The following is a 20,781-nucleotide window of genomic DNA, read 5'->3' on the forward strand; positions in this document are numbered from 1 at the left end:
CACCCTCAAGGACCCTGCTAAGAGTATAGAGCTGGTCCAGTGTTCCACGGCCAGGACGAAAACCACACTGCTCTTCCTGAATCTGAGGTTCGACAATCCGACGGACCCTCCTCTCCAGAACCCCCGAATAGACCTTACCAGGGAGGCTTAAGAGTGTGATCCCTCTGTAGTTGGAACACACCCTCCGGTCCCCCTTTTTGAATAAGGGGACCACCACCCCGGTCTGAACAAGAATGTTCTGATTGTTAAAATCTCCTCTAAAGTATAAAAGGACCATTTACACAGGACATAAAGCTATGGTAGGTTTTTGTGACAATAACAGCTTATTTTGAGTTTTTTTTCTCAATATTTCAACTTTAATCTCATATATTGAGTGGCCTAACAGGCCATTGTAGTATATAAGGAAACAAACTAATTTAAAAAAATTAAAAAAACTGATTAAAAAAAACAAACCTAAACAAAAAATATATGACTGCAGCCAGAAAACACAAAGTCTCAATAACTTTAATAGATAAGTTTTTTTAGATTTGTGTCTGTAGAAGATAGATTTGGTATTAGCACCTTAACTTTCCTTCATTTTGACATGGCATCATTTATTGTATTTAGTACTATGAACTAAATGAATATATGAAACATTTTAAACTTTCAACTCTCGTTATACCATAAAAATTGAAGGAAAGCAGTTTTACCCTGTTCTGTAGCATCGTAATTTACCAGACATTGCCCCGAAAAGCTGAATAAAATATTGTAAATGGCTGAATAAGTCTGGCTAAACATTAAACAATCTTCTATCAGTTCAGTACTACATGTCCCATTTTTCCCATGAGTCTATGGAGCATAACAAACTAGTGGGTGTCACGTGTCAGACAATAATGTAATAATTACGTATGTGGCTGGGTTAAAGCTGAAGAACACAAACATCTTAAGGTAAAAGAATGTTCTGTTTTACCGTATTTTCTATACTAAAGGGCGCACTGGATTATAAGACGCACTGTCAATGAATGGTCCATTTTCGAACTTTTGTCATTTATAAGGCGCACTGGACTATAAGGCGCATTAAGCACACCTTTTTGAACCTGACCTCGAGATCTGGTGAAAAGCTGCTGGTAGAGCCACAGACCCATTTTAAAAGTTCACTATTTTAAACGTTATCTGAATTACAGATCAACCTTTCACCTTTTTCACTAATTTATCTGAAAAACAAAAGGGTCTTACACTGGGTATGTTGTCATTGGTGCAGACTCCCTCTGCCAGTAGTCGATCTCTAATCTCCCAGGCAAAAATGGACGGACACTCTCTCTTGTACTGAGCAATCTTCCCCACCACCTCTGCAGTTGCCACCCTGGGTTTACTCCCTCCTATGGCCCGGGGACGGATTGAACCTGTCTCATAATATCGTCCCAAGATTTTACTCACACAGCCATTCGAAACCTGGACAAAATAAATAAATAAATGAACAGCATGTAGTTTTTATTCAGTAAATCATCATAGTCATGATTTGAGGGAAAAAAGATCCCCAAAAGCAATAATATATTTCCGTTCAATCCCTGGAAAAACATTGTCAGTGGTCTAAGCTTATATTAAAGGTTTTAACATTGTTAGAGTTTTACAAAGTGCTTTAAAATATGTTTCCTTCATGCATTTATACTACACTCATTCATTTCTGTACCAATTTAATTATTTTCATGTTGTCAGGGGGACTGGAGCAGAAGTTTTACACTAAGATCATCTGATGTTGTGAAATGAGAGAGTTGTAGCCATTTTGGTCAAACCTTACACTTTAATAAGCCTTGTTGCTGAAAAGTGCTATATAAATAAATTTCACGTCACTTCACTTCACTTGAACTATGACCATTCATGTGTTGGCTAAGGTTGATTAGCTGTGATGACCTTCTTGACTTAGCTTGACACCAAAAGTTAATTGGTTGTAGATGTACAACCAAAGATTTCTTTCTTAGAGTTTCATTAACATTTGTTTAGTCGTTCATGAGATATTTTGGTAACATACAAACAAACAAACACATGGACACAGATACAGGCAAAAACATCATTGTGTACCATCGTCTTTTACTAGCAAGCAATAATAAGGTCATTCAACCCAGAGTGTAGCAAAAGATAATCATGCCAAAAATTGGAAGACAAAGGAAACAAACAAAAAAGAAGGTTGTAAAAAAGAATGATATGTGTTCTGCACCCATCAGTCTAATAATTAATTTGCCTGTTTTATTAACCTATTTTCTCATTCCACAGCTGATTGGCTGGCACCTCTTTAAAAAGCCAGGAGGAAAAGCTTTACTCTCCTAACCAACACCCATGCCAGCCTTCCCCCATGTACATCTATACCTGATTAACTTTTGGAGTCAACCTGATTCAAGATGGTCACCACAGCTAAACGACCTCAGCAAACACAAAAATGGTTATAACTCAGTCAAATTTTCAAATATTTAGCAAAAATTTGGTATGGTAGTATCTAGGACTAACTCACAACACATACTTCAAGAATTCCACATTTTTGCTGAAACTTTGACATTAACTGTTGGTGTCAGTCCTGTCTTTCTGTTAGCCAAATATCGGCTGGATGGATTTTAAAGGTATTCATTGTAAAGTATGAAGTCAAACACAAAAATGGTCATCCTGAACTTTATCAGATGGTGCCATTTTAAAAAGTTTATTGCAGTAGCTTTCCAGATATATTGATATGCAATTCTGAAACAGAAACATTCTGACAAACTGAAACTGAAAGTCGCAATTGGATGCCCGTGATCTTTGAGCCTTCAAGGACCACTGAGTTAAAAACAGGTCTGATTCTGTTCTGGACATCACTGCATGGGTTTAAAATTAAACTTAATAAACTTTAATAAAAACTTAAAATTCTTTTTGGAAACCTTAGCTGCCACATCCTCTGTGCTAAAAAGGAGAGGGACCATCCAGCCTGTTATCAGCCCATAGTTAAAAAGTCTGACTCTCTGATGGTATGGGGGAGCATTAGTGCCTATGACATGTCCAGCCTTAAATCTGGAAAGGCTCCATCAGTACAATGAAAATTATATACAGGCTGTGGAACAACTTATCCTTCCATCCAGCAAAAAAAAATCCTGCCAAGAAAACCATGGGATATTGAACAGCTAAGATTGTACATCAAACAAGAATGGGACAACATTCTATTTACAGTGACTGTACTAATTCAAAAAGATTATTAAAAAGTACAAGTCAGGGGATGAAAACAAAAATATTTCCAAGGTCTTAAGCATCTCCAGGAGTTCTGCTAAATCTATTATCAAGAAATGGACGGAATATGGGACATGTGTAAACCTACCAAGAGCAGGCCGTCCTCACAAACTGAGTGAGCGTGAAGAAAGAATAGTGAGAGAGGCCACCAAGACACCTGAGAGCTCTCTGAAGGAATTTCAAGCTTCAGCAGGTCAGATGGGAGAGACTGTATATATAACAACTGTTGATCAAGTTCTTCATCAAGTCTGAGATTTATGGGAGAGTGGCAAAGAGAAAACTACTGTTAAAGAAAACTCAGATTCAGTCTCATAATATATATTAAATAGATTTCAGCAAACTTTAGTCATACCTAGATGGTTTTATTCCTGATTTTGCTTCCCGGTTTTATGACAAGATCAGGTGCCCATAGTTGCAGCAAAGACTCACATTTTGTGAGATCAGTCAAAATAATATTTTCATGGTTAAACCAAAACACTCCTAATTCCATTATTTCTTATCATAGAATGATCTTCATTTGAAACTATGGCATGAAAGGAGATGGGGGATTTGTATTCCTTCAATGAATGTTAGATCTTTAATTTAAAAAAAAATATATTGTTCTTCTGAAGGTCTCCTCCCAACAGTGACAAAATATTATATAGTTGCATGAATAAGTGAACCTTCCAAGCATAAGTGCAACAGAGAAATTGGAAAGCTAAGCTTGATTAGTGGAATATCCTTAAAATACAATGGCTTTTTTGGAAACTAAACCAAGTGACGAATTTGGTCTGACAAAGTCAAATAATATATTACAATAACTTATAATATCTTATTCTTTTGCTCACTCACTTGACCATTTCTGTAAAAGGCAATCAAAGCTCAAATGCCGACGTTCAATTGAATGATTTGATGAGAATTTTCTGTGCAAGAATGAACAGTAAAATCTGCAAGTCAGATTTCAAACTCCAAATCTGTAATGGCATACCAGCACATACTGTACCTGTGAGTCAGACTGATGTAGTTCTGTAACCAGCTCAATGTACCTGCAGTATTCTGGATATGTCACAGGGCCGAGCTCCACTGTGGGCAAGCTCCACTATCTTTTGCCTGGTAGAATCAGGTAAAGGTCTCCCATTCACAAACACACCTCCAAGCTGGTTTACTCCACTATGATCTAAATACACATACATACACACACACAAAAGAGAAAAGAAGAGAAAAGAAAGATTTATTAACAGTTTAAGAGAAAGATAGACCAACTCCCAAATATAGAGTTAGAGCAAAATAAAGGAAATATAGCTCAGAGAGAATAAAAAGGGGTAAACTAATTATTAAACACATATATTATATTTTATTGTATTGTAAACCAGTTTATCAGACATTTTAGTAAACAGCTTCATGGTGGAAGAAGATCAAAATGTGGATTGCTAGCTGCTGAAAAGGATTTCATTTTGAGACCAAAGCAAGTAAAAATGATTGAAGGGATGAGTGGTCCTTCTATAGGTTTGTGTGAAGCTTATAATACTCTGTGTGCTCAACACAATGCAGGTCTGCCATGCCTGAACCGAGCAGACTGCTGCGGTGCTGCAGGTTAAGCAGAGATTTTCACTCAATCAATTCTCTATTGTTTTGTTTTTTTAACGGATCTGCTGAGAAAGCATATTGAAAATTTATAAATCCTCCAACAGGACATTAGTAAATCATGAAAGCAGTCTAAACACACATGTATGCATGCACACACAGTCGCAATAAATTATGATTTGGGACCTTGTGCTGTTTTTCTTCATTTGACAGTACCATTATAAAAGTATAGATCACACAGAAGTGCTTGCAGCAGATTGTCCCTTTACTATACTTACTTGTCAGGTACAAATCTCCCCCAAGCACACACACATACACACCCCTTAGGAAAAAATAGACAAAAAAACTTGTCAGCAGCTAACAGGCTGGTGAGAACTGTTGATGGATGTGAGTGAAACTTGTTCCATTTTTGCAAACATCTATGTGTTACAGTTTAGAAACATTTTGTCAATTTTAGTTGAGTTTTTGTATTTTATTAATTTTGTTTTTGCCCGATTAAGTAATGTATAAACAATGTCTGAGCTGCATTCTGTTGAGAAAATGCTCATTCCTAAATCAGCAGGAATAAGATGGGTGGTGATCAATTTGTCCCCCACTTCATATCTAGCAGTTATAGTTTTGAACTGTTTGTATAGCTCCTGAAATGCACTTTTAAATTATGGTTATATATAATCCACCTTCTGTTCTTAATTAATTTTATAATAACTTGGAAAAACTACTAAAAGCAAGTACCCATGACAAGATTCAGTTAGCGGACCCGGTAATTCAGCCACAACACAGGAGTGAGAAGTTAACACGGCTTTATTAAAAGACTGGGAGAACGTTATACACAGCAACTAGATCTCCGGCAGCGGCTCTGGAGAAAGAGAGGACAGTTCAGTGATTTAGTTTATTATGTATTTTGCTAAAATTATGATTATATGTTTACTTTTTTTCCCCCTTAAATGCATTAGTCTGGTCTGATCAGCCAGGTAATTAAGTTCCTTTTGTTTGTTGTATGGCAGGTCAGTTATTTTTGTTTGAGAAGCTGGGAAGTTCTGTTATTTTGCTTGAGTTTAGTTTTCTTTATTTTACCTCTTTTAAGGGCCCTAAAAATTGTTTGAATTTTGTGTTATTTTGGGGAATAAAACCCACCTTTTTGGAAATTTGTGTTTGTGTCCTCATACTTGACTGGCCTGGTCCCTTACACACACCTCTTGCACAGTAACTGCTAGAGATAAACACCAGCTCTCTGCGACCCAGAAAGGAAAAAGTGGATAAAAAAAAATCATTGGAAGGATGGATAAATGATTAATGTGGTTATCAGTAAGTATCTTAAAAAAAAATCTAATGGAAGACTTTTTTTTTTTTTTTTTGCCTAAGATTAATTTTCTTTGCCTATACAAAAAAAAGAACTGCAATCAAGAGTCACTCACATATTGACATGGATATACAAAAGATGTTACCAGAGATTTCAGGCAGGAGCAGGGAACTTCCAGTCTGCAGGCTGTATACATCCCTCATAACTCCTTTACCCAGTCTGCCACGCATATAATTTAAAAATTGGAGGCAAAAAATATGAACAACCATATATTCAAACCAGGATCAGGATCAGTGAACACAGCATGAATGATCAAGAGTCAGTGCAGGATAAGATAAAGTGACTGTTAGCTGTCAATCACGACCATGAAAACAGAAAAGTGGGTGCTGAATGCAGCATTTTCAGGAGTAATAGACGAGCGATTATTTTTTTTTTGTCGAAGTGAAACGCAAACTTGTGTGTTTTTATGATCTATGTTTTTGATGATTGTAATTATGTTTTTTGATAATTGTAATGTAATTCTACTGATGTTTTTATTATGTTAAGCACTTTGAATGCCTTGCTGCTGAAATGTGCTATACAAATAACTATTTACTTACTTACTTACTTTTTTACTTTAATTTGTGATGAGGGGCTGGAGGTTTTAATGGGAATAAAAAGTACTTCAATGATTCTCTGCTGTATCTAAGTTAAAGCTGTGTTTAACTGTTAGAATGGAAAAGTACAGAAGCATTTGTGACACCATGTTTTAGTGAAGGAGCACTCCTTATCTTATAGGCCTCTGGGGTGTAGGAAGCAGTTACCTGATCCCTACCCCCATTTGGAGACCCCTCCTCATCTTATGGAAGTTACGGAGAGCTGGGTATTTAAAGGGGGGGCCTTTTGTTCTGTGGTCAGACTCACTCTGCTGACTCACCTCAGCTCAGTGATTCTCAGCTATATAGCTTAAATAAATTAAAAGGTCCAAGGTGGGTATATGTGCAAGGAGGTGGGTATAGAGAGTGTAGAAGTGTGTAACGGTGTGTGGGTGACGGTGTGTATAATGTGGGCGGATGTGTGTATATGGTGGGTGCAGAGGAGTATACTCTGGGTGGAACTGTGTAGGTGGAGGGGGATTTAATTTGGATGAAGGTGGGTATAACGGTAATTAAGGTGGGTATAATGTGAGGGGAGATGTGTCTATTGTAGGCAGACGTGAGTATAACACTAGTTAAAGTGAGTATAATGTGATTGGAGGTGGGTATAAAGTGGATTGTAATATGTATATGTATAAAGTTGGTGGAGGTGGGTACAAAGTAACTCGTGACAGTTTCTTTCCATACCTAAAAGGTTTGAGTACAAATTGACCAAACACTCTAAATGTACAATTTGGCAGAAGTTAAAATTGTTCTGAAGCCAAATCAAACACATCAAGCTCAGCTAGTCTAGGTTGCTAATAAATAATTTTGTTGACATTTATTCAGGTTTTTAGTTGTGTAATAAAGGATAAGATGTTCATTCATTTAGACCTATGAATATGAAGCAAATAGCCAGTCCCATCTCAGTTACTCCTTTTGTAACACAGAGTGGTAATCTGGATCAGAGTATTATTATCATCTAAGTGATACACTTCAATGGCTTTGAATTGTTTTGTTGCTTAATTCAATTATAAGACTAGTTTTGGCCTCTGTGGGAGCTCCTGTTGCATCTAAGTGTGAGTGGATTATTTCTCACTCTCCTTCAAGATGCTTCCCATCACTGGTGTATTGTGGGGTCAATGGTTTCAATGTAGAAATGTTAATGACAGTGTTATTTCTCAAAAGAACACACCCGGGCTTCCTTCTGCTGACACACAATTAATAGCCAGACATATGGAGTTAATTTGGCTCCGTCCCTCTGTGAGTTGCAAACACTCATGAACACACACAGAACATGTGGGCCCCTGGGAAAAGCATGGCAGCTTTCTCTTTAAATCAGCTCATTTACTTTGCACAACTATTATTAATTTTCTTTTTTGAAAGCCTTTTTTTTGGTCAAAGTCTTTTGACTAAAACAGCAGACTTTGTTCAGACATTCAGCTGTTTAGGCTCTTCACGGCATCACAAGCTTAACTGTGTCTTCCAAACCTATAACAAATGATGGGTTTGTATTTGGCTTTATTTATTTATTTGCAAGACCGTATCCCACCTCTTGCCTGTCTCCCACCTGCTGGAGATAGACACTAGATCCCTCGTCCCTCCAGCAGGACTAAGTGGGTACAACAAATGGATGCATTTATTTACATAGCCACTGACTAATTCCTCCAGTTTAAACTCCTCCCCAATAAGACTGAGGAGATGTGCAAAACATCCACAGAGTAAATTGAAATTTCAATATTTTTTAAAATCACCCAATATTACTATGATATGTTATTTCTAGCCTAACTGACAAAAATAAACAAAGAATTTTGCATTTCTTAGGATTACCTATGCTTATTGTGTGTGATATTCCAGAATATGGAACAACTCTTAGTAAGTTAACCCAGAGTATAGGGAAGCTCTCAGTACCACCAAGATGACAGAATCTGTGAAGAAAACCTGTTTGTTGGCAGGTTTACTGAAGGTAACAGAGATTGTACTGGTCACCTGAAGCGGCTGTCTGATATGAGTTGTTCATTTTTCTGTCAACTGAGTCAATTTTACAGATATTGAACTAAAATTTGGTGTGGTGGTAGCTGACAGTCATTCACAAAATTTATTCCAAGTGCTAATATGTCATGTGAGACATCAGTTTGGCTGTGTGCTCTTTACATTCTGAGGGGATCTGTGAGAAAACTGTAGGTCCTCCAGCAGTGAGAGACACTCTGAGCATAAGAGGACAAACACACCTACGGTCTGATGTACAAAGAAGAAGTGTGGGCAAAAGAAGAGTTTGTTTGGTAAAGATTTGATCATAAACTGAAGTGAGATATTATCAACAGTCATCTAAACATTCTGTGGAAAACTCTGTAAAAATCTATAGTGTAGTTGTGTAAAAACCTTTGGCTTTTAACAAAATCCCACTGATCTCCATTTTCCTTCCACTTTTTGCAAAATTATTCTATGCAAGGTACTTTATTTGTAACTATAGTATATAACTATGTGTATATAGTTAATTTAGCAAACATATGCCTGTTTCTATGTTGAGCAGACACATTCTTCAGTCTGCTATGATAAGATGTGTGTGTGTGTGTGTGTGTGTGTGAGAGAGAGAGAGAGAGAGAGAGAGAGAGAGAGAGAGAGAGAGAGGGTGTGTGTGTGTGTATGTCAGTGCTAAGCAGGGAAATTTGGAGTTGTTTTTACTGAGGATTTTTTTTACAAGTTCAACGCACATTTTATATATTACAAGTGTAATACATGTGTTTATACAAGTAAACTGTACAGTATGTCTGCCTTTAATGCTAGTTATGCTTTTATCCGTTAACACTCTTCTGTTTCTGTGAGGAAAAACTATTTCAATGTTTTAAATTCTTTTTACTGAAGTATTTATTTTAATCTGTTTCAAATTTTTACATAATTGTATACCCTGTGTTAGGTGCCCTCTGTTACTTTTTAAGTTTTCTTTAGAATGTTTTTTTTTCTCCTATCTTGATCAACAGTGTTGTCTTAAAAATGTGAATTTCCTGCTGATAGATGAAAAAAAAATGTTTGTTCTGCCTTTCAAATTTTCACATTATTGTTTTTATACAATTTGATTATTTACATGCTTATTACAGAAATACTTTACCTGTTTATTGAGAAAAAATACTTGTTCTTTTTATATTAAATAAAGTTTTGGTACAGGAAGGTTTCAGACAACAAGACTGTAATTTATTTATGGAGTCAAATGAAAGTTAGTCATGAAACAGATGGGATGAAATTGCTATGCTGTAATTTAATGTGGCCTGCTACTTAATTTTAGTTACATACAGTGATATAACAGGAAAAAAACTCACTGTTTTGTGTGATAGAGGCCACCCCCGTCTCCCAGCTGCTTGGACTTCTGTAATCTGTCCAAACACAAAAAATAATATTTAACACAACCAATCCAGCAAACATACCTGTTCATGGACAGAGAAACACAACATAGAGAAAAAAATTCTAAAAAAAATCATTGATGAGCTTTATTTACTTATTTTCAGAAAAGAATATCTTTTTTCTTTACAAAAGCATGCTGTAATGAAAAATAAAACAAAAAAAATACCAAAAAAACACAAAAAAGTCTGGCCTGTTACAGGCAATCACGTGAATATTTAGCTGTTTTTTCTAAAGTCATGAAACATTTCTAAAACGCACTCACTCTGGAATTTCTCAGTTATTACTACTGAAACGTGAAAGTTAAAGCGGTTGATTATGTTTTTGCTTGTGTCTGTGCATGTGTGTCTGTCAGTTAGCAAAATCCAAAGTGTTTGAAAAAGCAATATGAAGACATCGAAACAAGAAACGTAAGGGTGAAATGATGGTTTAAAATTGCTACTAAAATTAAAAGCCAAGCAATATTTCAAGGAGTGCAGGTCACCCGCAGCCTTTTATGTCTTCATTTAAGCTGGTCGCCACTGCCAGATCTGTTAGTGATCGAGAGTATGTGTTGAGGATGACTCTAATAATAATAATAATAATAATAATAATCAATTGAATTTATAATGCACTTTTCATTAATAAAAATCTCAAAGTGCTACATGGTACATCTCAAAACATAAAATCAACAATCAAAAACAATAAAAAGACTGTCATTTAAAAGTGGAGTAGGCTTGTCTAAAAAGGAAAGTTTTCAAGCCAGTTTTAAAATTGGACAATGGCGGTGGGGCTCTCAAATAGTCCGGGAGAGAGTTCCATAGACGAGGGGCAGCCACAGCAAATGCTCGATCACCCATACTCCTTAGTCTTGATCGAGGAAGGTGGAGAAGATTGCAGGCTTGGGATCGTAGGGGTCTAGAAGTTGAATGTGAAGTAAGGAGATCCTTCAGATAATCCGGTGAGGTTCCATATAGACAGTGATGGGTGATAAGTGCAATTTTATACTGAACTCTCAGTGACTACCACATCAACTTTGCTACAATATATGCAAACCTGAGTATGTTATAGTCAATTTTGTTTCCTGAGATCAATTGACTGGGGTGGCCATCTTGAATGAAGTTGAATTCACAAGTTAATTAGATATGGATGTACATTCAATGATTACTTTCAGACAGCTTTATTAAAATTCATTTCCATTAAAGAAACAGTCTAACAGACACCGATGACTGTAACTGTTTATGCCAAAATTTTAAGCAGGGAGGTTGATGACCCTCAGCTACTACAATACCAAATTTTAGCTCAATATGTGTAACATTGACTGAAATATGGGTGTTTCTGTGTTGACGAATGTTGATTCGCTTTGGCAGCCATGTTGAAGTGGAATTGACTCCAAATTATATATAATATTAGTAATAAAAATCCGATCAGTGATTGATGAGATGTCTTGCTAATGGTACGCACACACACACACACTCACACACACAGGTAAAAACATCATCACTCCGCCTTTGCCTTGGGTGGTGGGCAATAAATAAAAAACAGGTTAAAACAGGTCCAACAGGCATATGAGAAATCCATAAAACACTGATCAAGTGTAAGCTCTTTCAAAAATAAGTTTTGAGTCCAGAGAGTGAGTCAGAAAGACAAACAGGAAGCTGATTCCAGAGCAGAGGACCCTGAAAACTAAAAGCTCTGCTTTTCTGTCTTGCTTTACAGACTCTTGAAAGAAAAAGTAAACCTGAATGCTGTGAGATGAGAAAAGATAAGTAACTCTTTAAATAAGATAGTGTTTAGGGCTTTGTTTGAGAAGGATTCTGAACCTTCCAGGCAGCCAATATAACAAAGCTTTTGCTGCTCCTGTCAAAACGTTCTCTGCAGCATTCTGGATCAGCTGAATGGTTTTATTAGGATTCAGACACCCAGTTGAAATGACACTAATAGCAATAATCAAGCCTGCGTGTCACAAATTTATGTAGCTGTTTCTCAGCATCACTTTGGGGAAAAAAGCCCCTGATTTTAGAGATATTTCAAAGACAAAAAAGGCAGAGTTTCATAATAGTTAGAAAAGTTATGAGACAATTCTTGAGCAAATGAAAATGTAGGAAAACTATAAAAAAAATGCTTAATAAAAAAGGATAACTGTCAGCCATTGTGTAACTTCTGCAAACATTTAAATTTACTTACATATAAAAAAATGACTCAGAGGGAATTTTAAACCAGAACCCTTACTTTACATTTTTAGGCCAATGAAAATCTTTAACGACAAAAAGTTTTTGTTGACCTACATGAGGGGTTTGCAATATGTGGCTCTAGGGCCCCATGTTTAAACTACCATGAAAATAAATAATGTTTAAATTTATAACCATGATATGAAAGCATAGAAACATATGATGATCTGTTCTAATAACAACAAGAATTAGAAGAGCTTGCCCTTCATAAAACTTTAAAAAAATTAAAGTAAATAAAAATGTCTGCCTTTATGAGAGGAAACAATTAAATGTTCAAAAAAATGGCCTAATTCTTATCTCCACTCTATGTGTTTTATTATTTCAAAGTGGGATCCAATTTTTTAAAAAAAAGCTTCCTCAAGCCTGTAGAGTTTAGATTTTATCAGAAGGGTCTACACAAGAAAAATGTTTTTTTCTTTCTCTTTTTTTTGTAAGTGATTTGGTCTTTTTCTTTGTACTACCACAGGGGTCTGCAGCCTTTTTCGCTTCTTTCTCCTCTAAATAAAATCTGCAGCTTGAAATAAAGATAAAACAGCCCACTAAGTGCTATATGATATAAATACTGCATATGCTTTGTGACTTTATGAAATACAGATCTGTATTTTGAAGGTATTTTTACATGTTAGAACAAAAGAAAAGGCCAAACTCTAAAGAAAGAAAATTAAACATTTTCTAGGCCTGCAGGAGTCTTATCTGTGTTTGTGGAAAAATTAATATTAATATCCCACTTTGAAATAATGAAAAATATGACATTTTGTTGGATATTTAATTGTGACTATGATTTCTTTTTAAAATTTACTCTAAATTTCATTCTAAGTTGTTATCGAAGGTGAGCTGTTACTTCTAATTATTGGTGTTATCAGAGCATATATTGATTAGGTCATAAATTCAAATATTATTTACTGTATTTCCAGAGTGTCAAAGCTCGATGTGTCCCCAGAGCATCAGGCTGTAGATCTCTGTTCGAACATGTAATAAATAAATAAATAAAATTATCAATATATTATTACAGATCTGTAGTTTCATGATGCTATAAACTGTAGTCTTTAAATGTAGACGTCTATCTAACACCTAATGAGTTGTGTTGTCTTTATTGATATAACATACACGTTTCCCCAGATATCGCGTGGGATATTTAATTAAGAAGAAATGATCAGTCTGTAATGGACGGGTCGGTCCCTGAGACCCTGATCGGGATTAAGCGGGTCCAGAAACTGGACGGGTGGATGATCAGCTTAACTGTCCGTTTTAGTTTCTGCTCAAAGAGCAGACATTCAACCGCTCTCACACAACCAGAGTCTTTACTGGTTTAGAGAGGAGAAGAAAAAAAGAAGGAAAGAAAAGCCTGAGATCAGCTCTTCATTAGAAGCTGCTCCTATTAGCAGCCCTCGCGGCCTAATGAACGCGCCGCGGCCCCACAGAGGAACAAATGGACGCGCGGGCCGCTTTTCTGCGCCTCACAGAGGAGCGCAGGAAGCTCCGTAAATGCCCGGCGGCGTCTCGTTAACTGCGCCTCGTCAGGGAGGGAAAAAAGGTTCAGGCTACAAAACCTCTGCAGGGAGCCCAGTTTGACCAGTCCAGCTGACAGAAAGGAGCTCCGCCGAGCAAACTGGTGATAATCTAAAGGACGGTGTTAGCTGCAGTCTGCGCGCGACGACGGAGAAAAGAGCTGTTTCACACATCACTCATTAGAGATAGATAGATAGATAGATAGATAGATAGATAGATAGATAGATAGATAGATAGATAGATAGATAGATAGATAGATAGATAGATAGATAGATAGATAGATAGATAGATAGATAGATAGATAGATAGATAGATAGATAGATAGATAGATAGATAGATAGATAGATCTATTTAAAACAACCTCAGCTGATCTAAGAGACAGCATGTCCGTGGTGTCAGCTTTTTATTCAAGGTCTAAAATTCCAAATCAAAATCCATCTATTTTTTTTTTTACCCGCCTTTCCGTGCAGGGTCGCGGGGAGCTGGAGTCTCTCTCCAGCAGTCTCACACCTAGAGACAGTTTAAAGTTACTAATGAACCTAACCTGCATGCTTTCGTTCTGTGGACGCATGCACGGAGAAAACATAAAGACTCCAAACAGAAAGGCTCCAGGCGGGAGGCAAAACACAGCTCTAACCTTAGCCGTGCACCTTCTTATTTACTACAGTAAGTAATAAACTAAAAAGTAAATAATTTAATGCATAAACTGTTTTTATACAAATAAAATCAAAAGGTCCTGCCAAACCAGTATTGAAGAAGAAAAAAAGAGAAGAAGAAGAAAAAAGAAGAAATAAGAAATAAGTTTAAAGCAGTTAAATAAAAACGAATCCTTATTATTATAAAAAAAAAAAAACCTTTGACACATCAGAGGCCACCTCTGTTTTTTAAACTGGACTTTTATGCAAAACCAGTTTCTTTAATCCCCAGTGCTCTGGCTGAAGTTGGATGTGTGTGAGGTGTGTGTGTGTGTATATATATATATATATATATATATATATATAGATAGATAGATAGATAGATAGATAGATAGATAGATAGATAGATAGATAGATAGATAGATAGATAGATAGATAGATAGATAGATAGATAGATAGATAGATAGATAGATAGATAGATAGATAGATAGATAGATGTGTGTGTGTGTATCAACAAGTAGAAAGAAAGAATGATCACTATGATCAGTTTTCAGCACACAGAAACTGAAAAGGCCACATAAAAACTGACAAGTTTCCTTTTATCATAGGCAGGATTTTTTTCTGCTTTACCACATTTTTCTTTCTTAAAAAAGACTGTCCAACTTTACTTTTGCAGGTCAAACATTATATCTTCACAATGCCAGCAGCCCCCTCGTTACCCGCTGGATGTGTTTATTGTTTAACTTTAAGTCTGTGTATCCGCACACACACACGTGTTATTGCTGATAGACACCTATTGTAATGTCAAGCTTTGATGAATGAACAACAAGGATTTAGAGATGAAGTCCCCCAGAATTAGATTTTTTACATTTTATTTATTTTTTATTGTTTTAATTAAGTGTAAAATCAATAAATTGAAAATATTCACTAAGCTCATGCAGCGTAAAGCCATCCTGCCTTTAAAAAAGTAGAAGGCCCACAGACACACACATTTTTTAGTTACTTAATTAGTCCTAAATCTTCTCATGTTTCTTTTCTGACATTTTTAAGGCTAAAAAGTTAATTAGTGTCTCTCTTGCTTTGTTTCGCCTTCAGTTTTTTGGGTGTTATAGAATTTCTAAACCAGGTTCATCAGCCTGACTGAGAGTCCCTGATCCTGAGAGACATCACAGGAAGAGAGGGAATCAAAGGAGAGAGCACTCTTACCTTTCTGAGGCATGCTGAGGAAAAGTAAACTCTTGCTTCGCCCAGTTTTCCAACAGCTCGTCTTGTCTGATCTTTAATTAGTTTCTCCTTGACTGAGGAGACAAGTGCAGAGAGAAACAGGGCTTGTCCTGCAAGGAGGAGGGACAAGAAAAGAGAGGGAAGGATGAAGAACCAGTGGGAGGGCTGAGAGGCTCTGAAGTGAGAATGGGACCAAAAGCTAAGGGGAGGGGAGGAGAGGCGAGAGGAAGGGAGGGGATGGGGAGGGGGAGGATTTGTTCAGGGCACAGGTTGTGTGTGTGTGTGTGTGTGTATGTGAGAGAGAGAGAGACACAAAGAGAGAAAAAGAGCTCTGTGCACCTCTGTGTTTGCCGGAGAGCTATGATCACTTTTGTACACTTGATCCCTTTTTTCCACAATTAAACTTATTGTGATATACTGCCATAAAACATGCAAATATTTAGAATAGCACATTTGATTGGTAAAAATAGAAAAAAAGAATACATTTTGTTGGAACTTTGTGTTGTTTTAGTTTGTGGCCTTTTTAAAAGTTTTTACTTAAACCAAAGCTGCTTGGAGTACGATGTGTATGTGTTCACTTTGAGAAATTCAAATTGTTTGAATTAGACAATTATTTCATCTTGAATCTAAAGCTTTTAGTTACTTTTTACAAACAAAATAATCAGGTTTTGTTTTATGAGATATTAAAGCACATCAAACCTCATAATTAAATCCAACATAAGCATTTTGCTAAATATTTACTATAAATATAAATTTACTATAAAGACCATCCTAAGCAATGCTCCTTACTTCCAAGTGCACTAGGTCAGGTAGCCCTATATTATAACAAACTTGGAGTTATTTTGCTTGCTGTGCTTTTGGGAGATTATGAAATCTTTTCAATCCATTGTCTTTTATGCATTACTTGGTAAGGATGACACGTCAACTAATTTTTAGTTTAAACATTTAAACAAACAAGTTTGGTGGAAGCAGTTGACATAACTAAAGGTTTAAGTAAATTTCAACTTCTATTTCTTAAATTGTTTTGTCTTCTCACAGCAAGGTGGAATAAAACCCAAAACTGATTTCTGTGTTTCGCCTTTTTCTTTGTTGTCATGTCACAGTAAAGATTCTTTAGTCCTCACATCGGACTGAGCACCTAAAGTGGTACAGAGGCAGACAAATTTATTTATACCCTTCTGTTAAAGAAAGAAACAACATCGCCAATGGCAACCCCTAGAAATTTGATGGTCACCCTCTGGCCATATATGCATGCGGTGCCCTGCTAATAATGTTTCTGTGTTGTAAGCTTCAGAGAGTTGAGGAGTGACTGTGCTGTTCTCAGTTAGTTATATAAACTGTAAAATAATAAACTAATGAAGACCTACAGTATATCACAAGGTGGTACACCAACTCCCATATTGCAATGTTTTCTAAAAAGCCTTTATATGACAGAGTATAATAAAAGTCTTGAAATTCTGTTATGGCTTTTGGTTTTGGTGTGGCACCCCAAGATTTTCAGTGGCCCCCCATTTGGCACCCCGTTAATTTTTTCTGAAGATGGTTTACTGAAAAAATCTATAAGTGAGAAGAGTCAAAAATCAAAAAAATAAAAAACGAATTTACTCATGGTCACCTAATAAAATCAGACCTTGCTTCTGAAGTTTGATTCAACAAACAAATAAACAAAAAAGTGAAACTGGTCTTGACATAAGGATGTTACCCCTTCAAAGAGATTGAAACTAATTTGCCCAAAGGGACATGTTAAACTTAGGTGTGTCCTGTAATCAGCATCACAGGTGTCTTAAATCTTGTAATCAGCCAGTCTGTCTATTTAAAAGGTGAAAAGTAGTCACTGCGCTGTTTGGTATCACGATGTGTATCACATAACATGAAGCACAGAAAGTTGAGGACAGAGTTGTCTCAGGAGCTTAGAAAGCAAAGTTAAATACTGTAGTCTAAATTAAAGGCCTATCAAAGAATATATAGCACCTGCTGCCTTTCATGCCAGAATTTTACACTAAGAACATCTTATGTCGGTCATCTCATGTTGAGAATGATGGAGTTGTAGTCGTTTTGGTAAAACCTGGAAAATAATGTTATGCACAATCTCATACTATATCATGAGATCTTGTGGGATCTGTTAGTGTTTAAGTATGTGTTGAGTATGACTCTGAGCTACTGCCACATTAACTCAATATCTGTAAAAGTAACGGAGTTATATATTTTTTTGTTGGCTAGGTTGCTTAGCTGTGGCGGCCAGCTTGAATGGGGTTGATAACAAAAGTAATTCAGTTGTAGATGTCCATCTAGTGGTATCTTTTTTGAAAGGTTCATTAAAATCCACACACATCACACAGTCAGCCACATCACAAAGTCAGCTGTTTAATTGCCAATCCCTAATAAACAGTAGAAAATGGGAGGTTGTGTTAGGAAAGGTCATTTGGCATAAAACCTTTGTCAAATCAAACAAGTAAATCATTAAAAACAAGGTCCCCATACCTGATTGGTTGGGTCCTTGGTTAACAACAACTGACAGAAGATGGTTCTTCAGTGTGGCTCAGGATGATTTGGGTTCAAACTACTATTCAAATGTGGCTAAAAGGGGTGAGCATAGTTGTCCTTAATCCATCAAGAGCTTTCACACACTATCCAGTTGCAAGTAGACCATCCAGGATTGATAGTTGCACTATGTGCCAGGTGTGCCTGGTCTGAACAGGGACAGATGTTGCCTTTACTCTCACTTTTACAGCTTTTTTTTCTAGGACGTCTACATCTGATTATTATGATGTTGAAAGATTAGATAGATACTGTATATTCTTCATAATTTTCAAAGACAAATTAAAACAAGATCCAGTAGTATTATAGGAATACAACATTATTAAACACAGTAATTTCAATAATTAAACTCATTAAATAACTGCTCAACTGAATTTCTATTATGACAATAAATAAAGTAATTAAACTCATTACTTAAACTCATTGAATAAATTAAAGTAATCAATTCAAATGTTAATTTTTTTGTTTCTGGCCTGTTTCCATACTGCAGACCTAGACTGGTAGACTTGTCACATCTTGGAGGTATTATACAGCCGTATGGACTGAAGCACAAATGAGTTCATAAGTTTTTCTTTGGAGTATGGTAGTGACAGGAGTCTATCACTGAACATACTCCTCCTGATGATGGTGCTGTGCTGAGGATGCTGGATGTTGTCTTCTCCAGGGTCATCCTCTCAGCTATGGTCTCCACTGAGTTAGGCTTCGTGCCTACAACAGAACCAGCCTTCCTCACAAGTATGTCCATTCTTGTTATGTCTCTTCTTGTTGTTTTCTCCCCAGCACAACATTGCTTACCACAGACTGACAAAACATCTAAATAAGTTTACTGCAGATGTTAAAGAGTTCCAGTTTTCTCAGAAAGTACAGATGGCTCTGTCTCTTCTTGTGGAGTGTCTCCATGTTCACAGACCAGTCAAGTTTGTCATCCAGCTGCAAACCTAGGTATTTATATTTACTAATCACTTCCACATCAACTCTCTTGATGGACACAAGATACTGTACATGTGAGACTTGATCTTTCAGAAAGTCATCACCACCCCCTTGGTCTTAGATGTGTTCAGCTGCAGATGGTTGGACTTGTACCACTTCACAAAGTCCCCAACCAGGCTCCTGTATTCCCCCTCCTATCTATCTCTGACACAACCAACTATTGAAGTATCATCTGAATACTACTGGGCATGACAAAGCCCAGAGTTATACTGGAGGTCAGAGGTGTAAAGAATAACAAAGACAGGAGAGTGCATGTTTTTTCAGTTATCAATTGTATAATGCTTACTCACTGTAACAAAGTAATTAAGTCTCCAGTTGTTGAGACCTAATAAAAATAAGAATAAATAAAAGTAACCTGAATATTATTGATTATTCTTTTAAGATAGTTTAATTTGTTTGGTGGGTTTTCCAACCACCTGATGCCTGTGATGATGAGTGCTTTGGCAAGTTAGTATACATTTATTAGATCCTGTTACATAACAAACAGTGCTACTCTGCCACTTTTTTTCTTTGCCACAGTTTTTACAGTATCTGCTCACTCTCACCACAGAGAAGCCAGGTGGAGCTACGTTGGAGTGTGTGCAGTCCAATGTTAGCCAGATTTTAGAGATGCAGAGTAAATTGCACTCTATGTACATTCTATTGCTCCTCACAAAGGCAGTTAGCTTTTCATTTTTATTTCTTAAACACTTACCGTTCTACATTATAATTGTTGGAACAAAGGGCTTGTATCTCCACCTTTTAGCCACCAGTTAAGCCTTTACCTTCAGTCCAGCTCTACATTTTCTGTGTGAAGCTCTCTGAAGCTCCTCTGGAATCGGGTGAACAAAGCCGAATTGGCCCTTTGTTTAGAGCTGTAGAAGTTTATACATTGTGTAATAACATTTCTGCCAAAGGATTGACAGTAAATCACCCGTGAACATGACTCCAAGATATTTAAATTCCTCTGCATGAGGCAGTGACTTATTTCCGACCCAGAAAGAACATTCCACCTTTTTCTGATTGAGATTCATGGCCTTGGACTTGAAGGAGCTTACTGAGCCCAGCCGCTTCACACTTTGTTGCAAACCTCACCAGTGTATGCTGAAGGTCATGGCCGGAAGTCACCAACATAACCACATCATCGAAAAAAAAACAAAAAAAACAGAAAGCAGAGACCATGAGATTCCCAAACCAGACAACCTCCTTTCCACAACAGCACCTTGAGATCCTGTCTATGAACACCACAAACTGGATTGGCAACAAGGAGCAGCCCTAGTGGAGTCCAGCCCACACTAAGAACAAACTTGACTTTGTGCAGACAGTGTGGACAAATCTCATGCTTTGGTTATCCAGGGATCAGATAGCCCTCCACAGAATGCCTCAGGAAACATGGTCATAAGCCTTCTCCATATCCACAAAACACATGTAGACCGGGCAGTCAAACTCTCATGATCCCCTTAGCAACTCTGCAAGCGTGAAGACCTAGTCCACTGTTTCATAACTCACTTGGAAGCCACAATGCTCCTCCTGAATCTCAGGTTTGACAATTGGCCTGAGGCTCCTTTCCAACACCCGGGAGTAAATTTTCCTGG

The 20,781-nt window shown here is 36.8% G+C and overlaps 1 protein-coding gene across 1 annotated transcript in view; it reads right to left on the reverse strand.

Moving 5' to 3' along the window:
• Nucleotides 1–15,822, reverse strand: part of LOC108250408 (paired box protein Pax-6) — a 37,614-nt gene extending 21,792 nt beyond the window's left edge. Inside the window, exons 1-4 of the mRNA XM_017440280.3 lie at nt 15,662–15,822; nt 10,023–10,076; nt 4,254–4,384; nt 1,216–1,431 (exon numbers count right to left, since the gene is read on the reverse strand). Coding sequence (XP_017295769.1) covers nt 1,216–1,431; nt 4,254–4,384; nt 10,023–10,076; nt 15,662–15,674 — 414 coding nt within the window. The 5' untranslated portion in view covers nt 15,675–15,822. The remainder of the gene's footprint in view (nt 1–1,215; nt 1,432–4,253; nt 4,385–10,022; nt 10,077–15,661) is intronic.
• Between the last annotated feature and the right edge of the window lie 4,959 nt (nt 15,823–20,781).

The sequence above is a fragment of the Kryptolebias marmoratus genome, linkage group LG11 (genome assembly GCF_001649575.2).
Source record: "Kryptolebias marmoratus isolate JLee-2015 linkage group LG11, ASM164957v2, whole genome shotgun sequence".
NCBI lineage: Eukaryota > Metazoa > Chordata > Actinopteri > Cyprinodontiformes > Rivulidae > Kryptolebias > Kryptolebias marmoratus.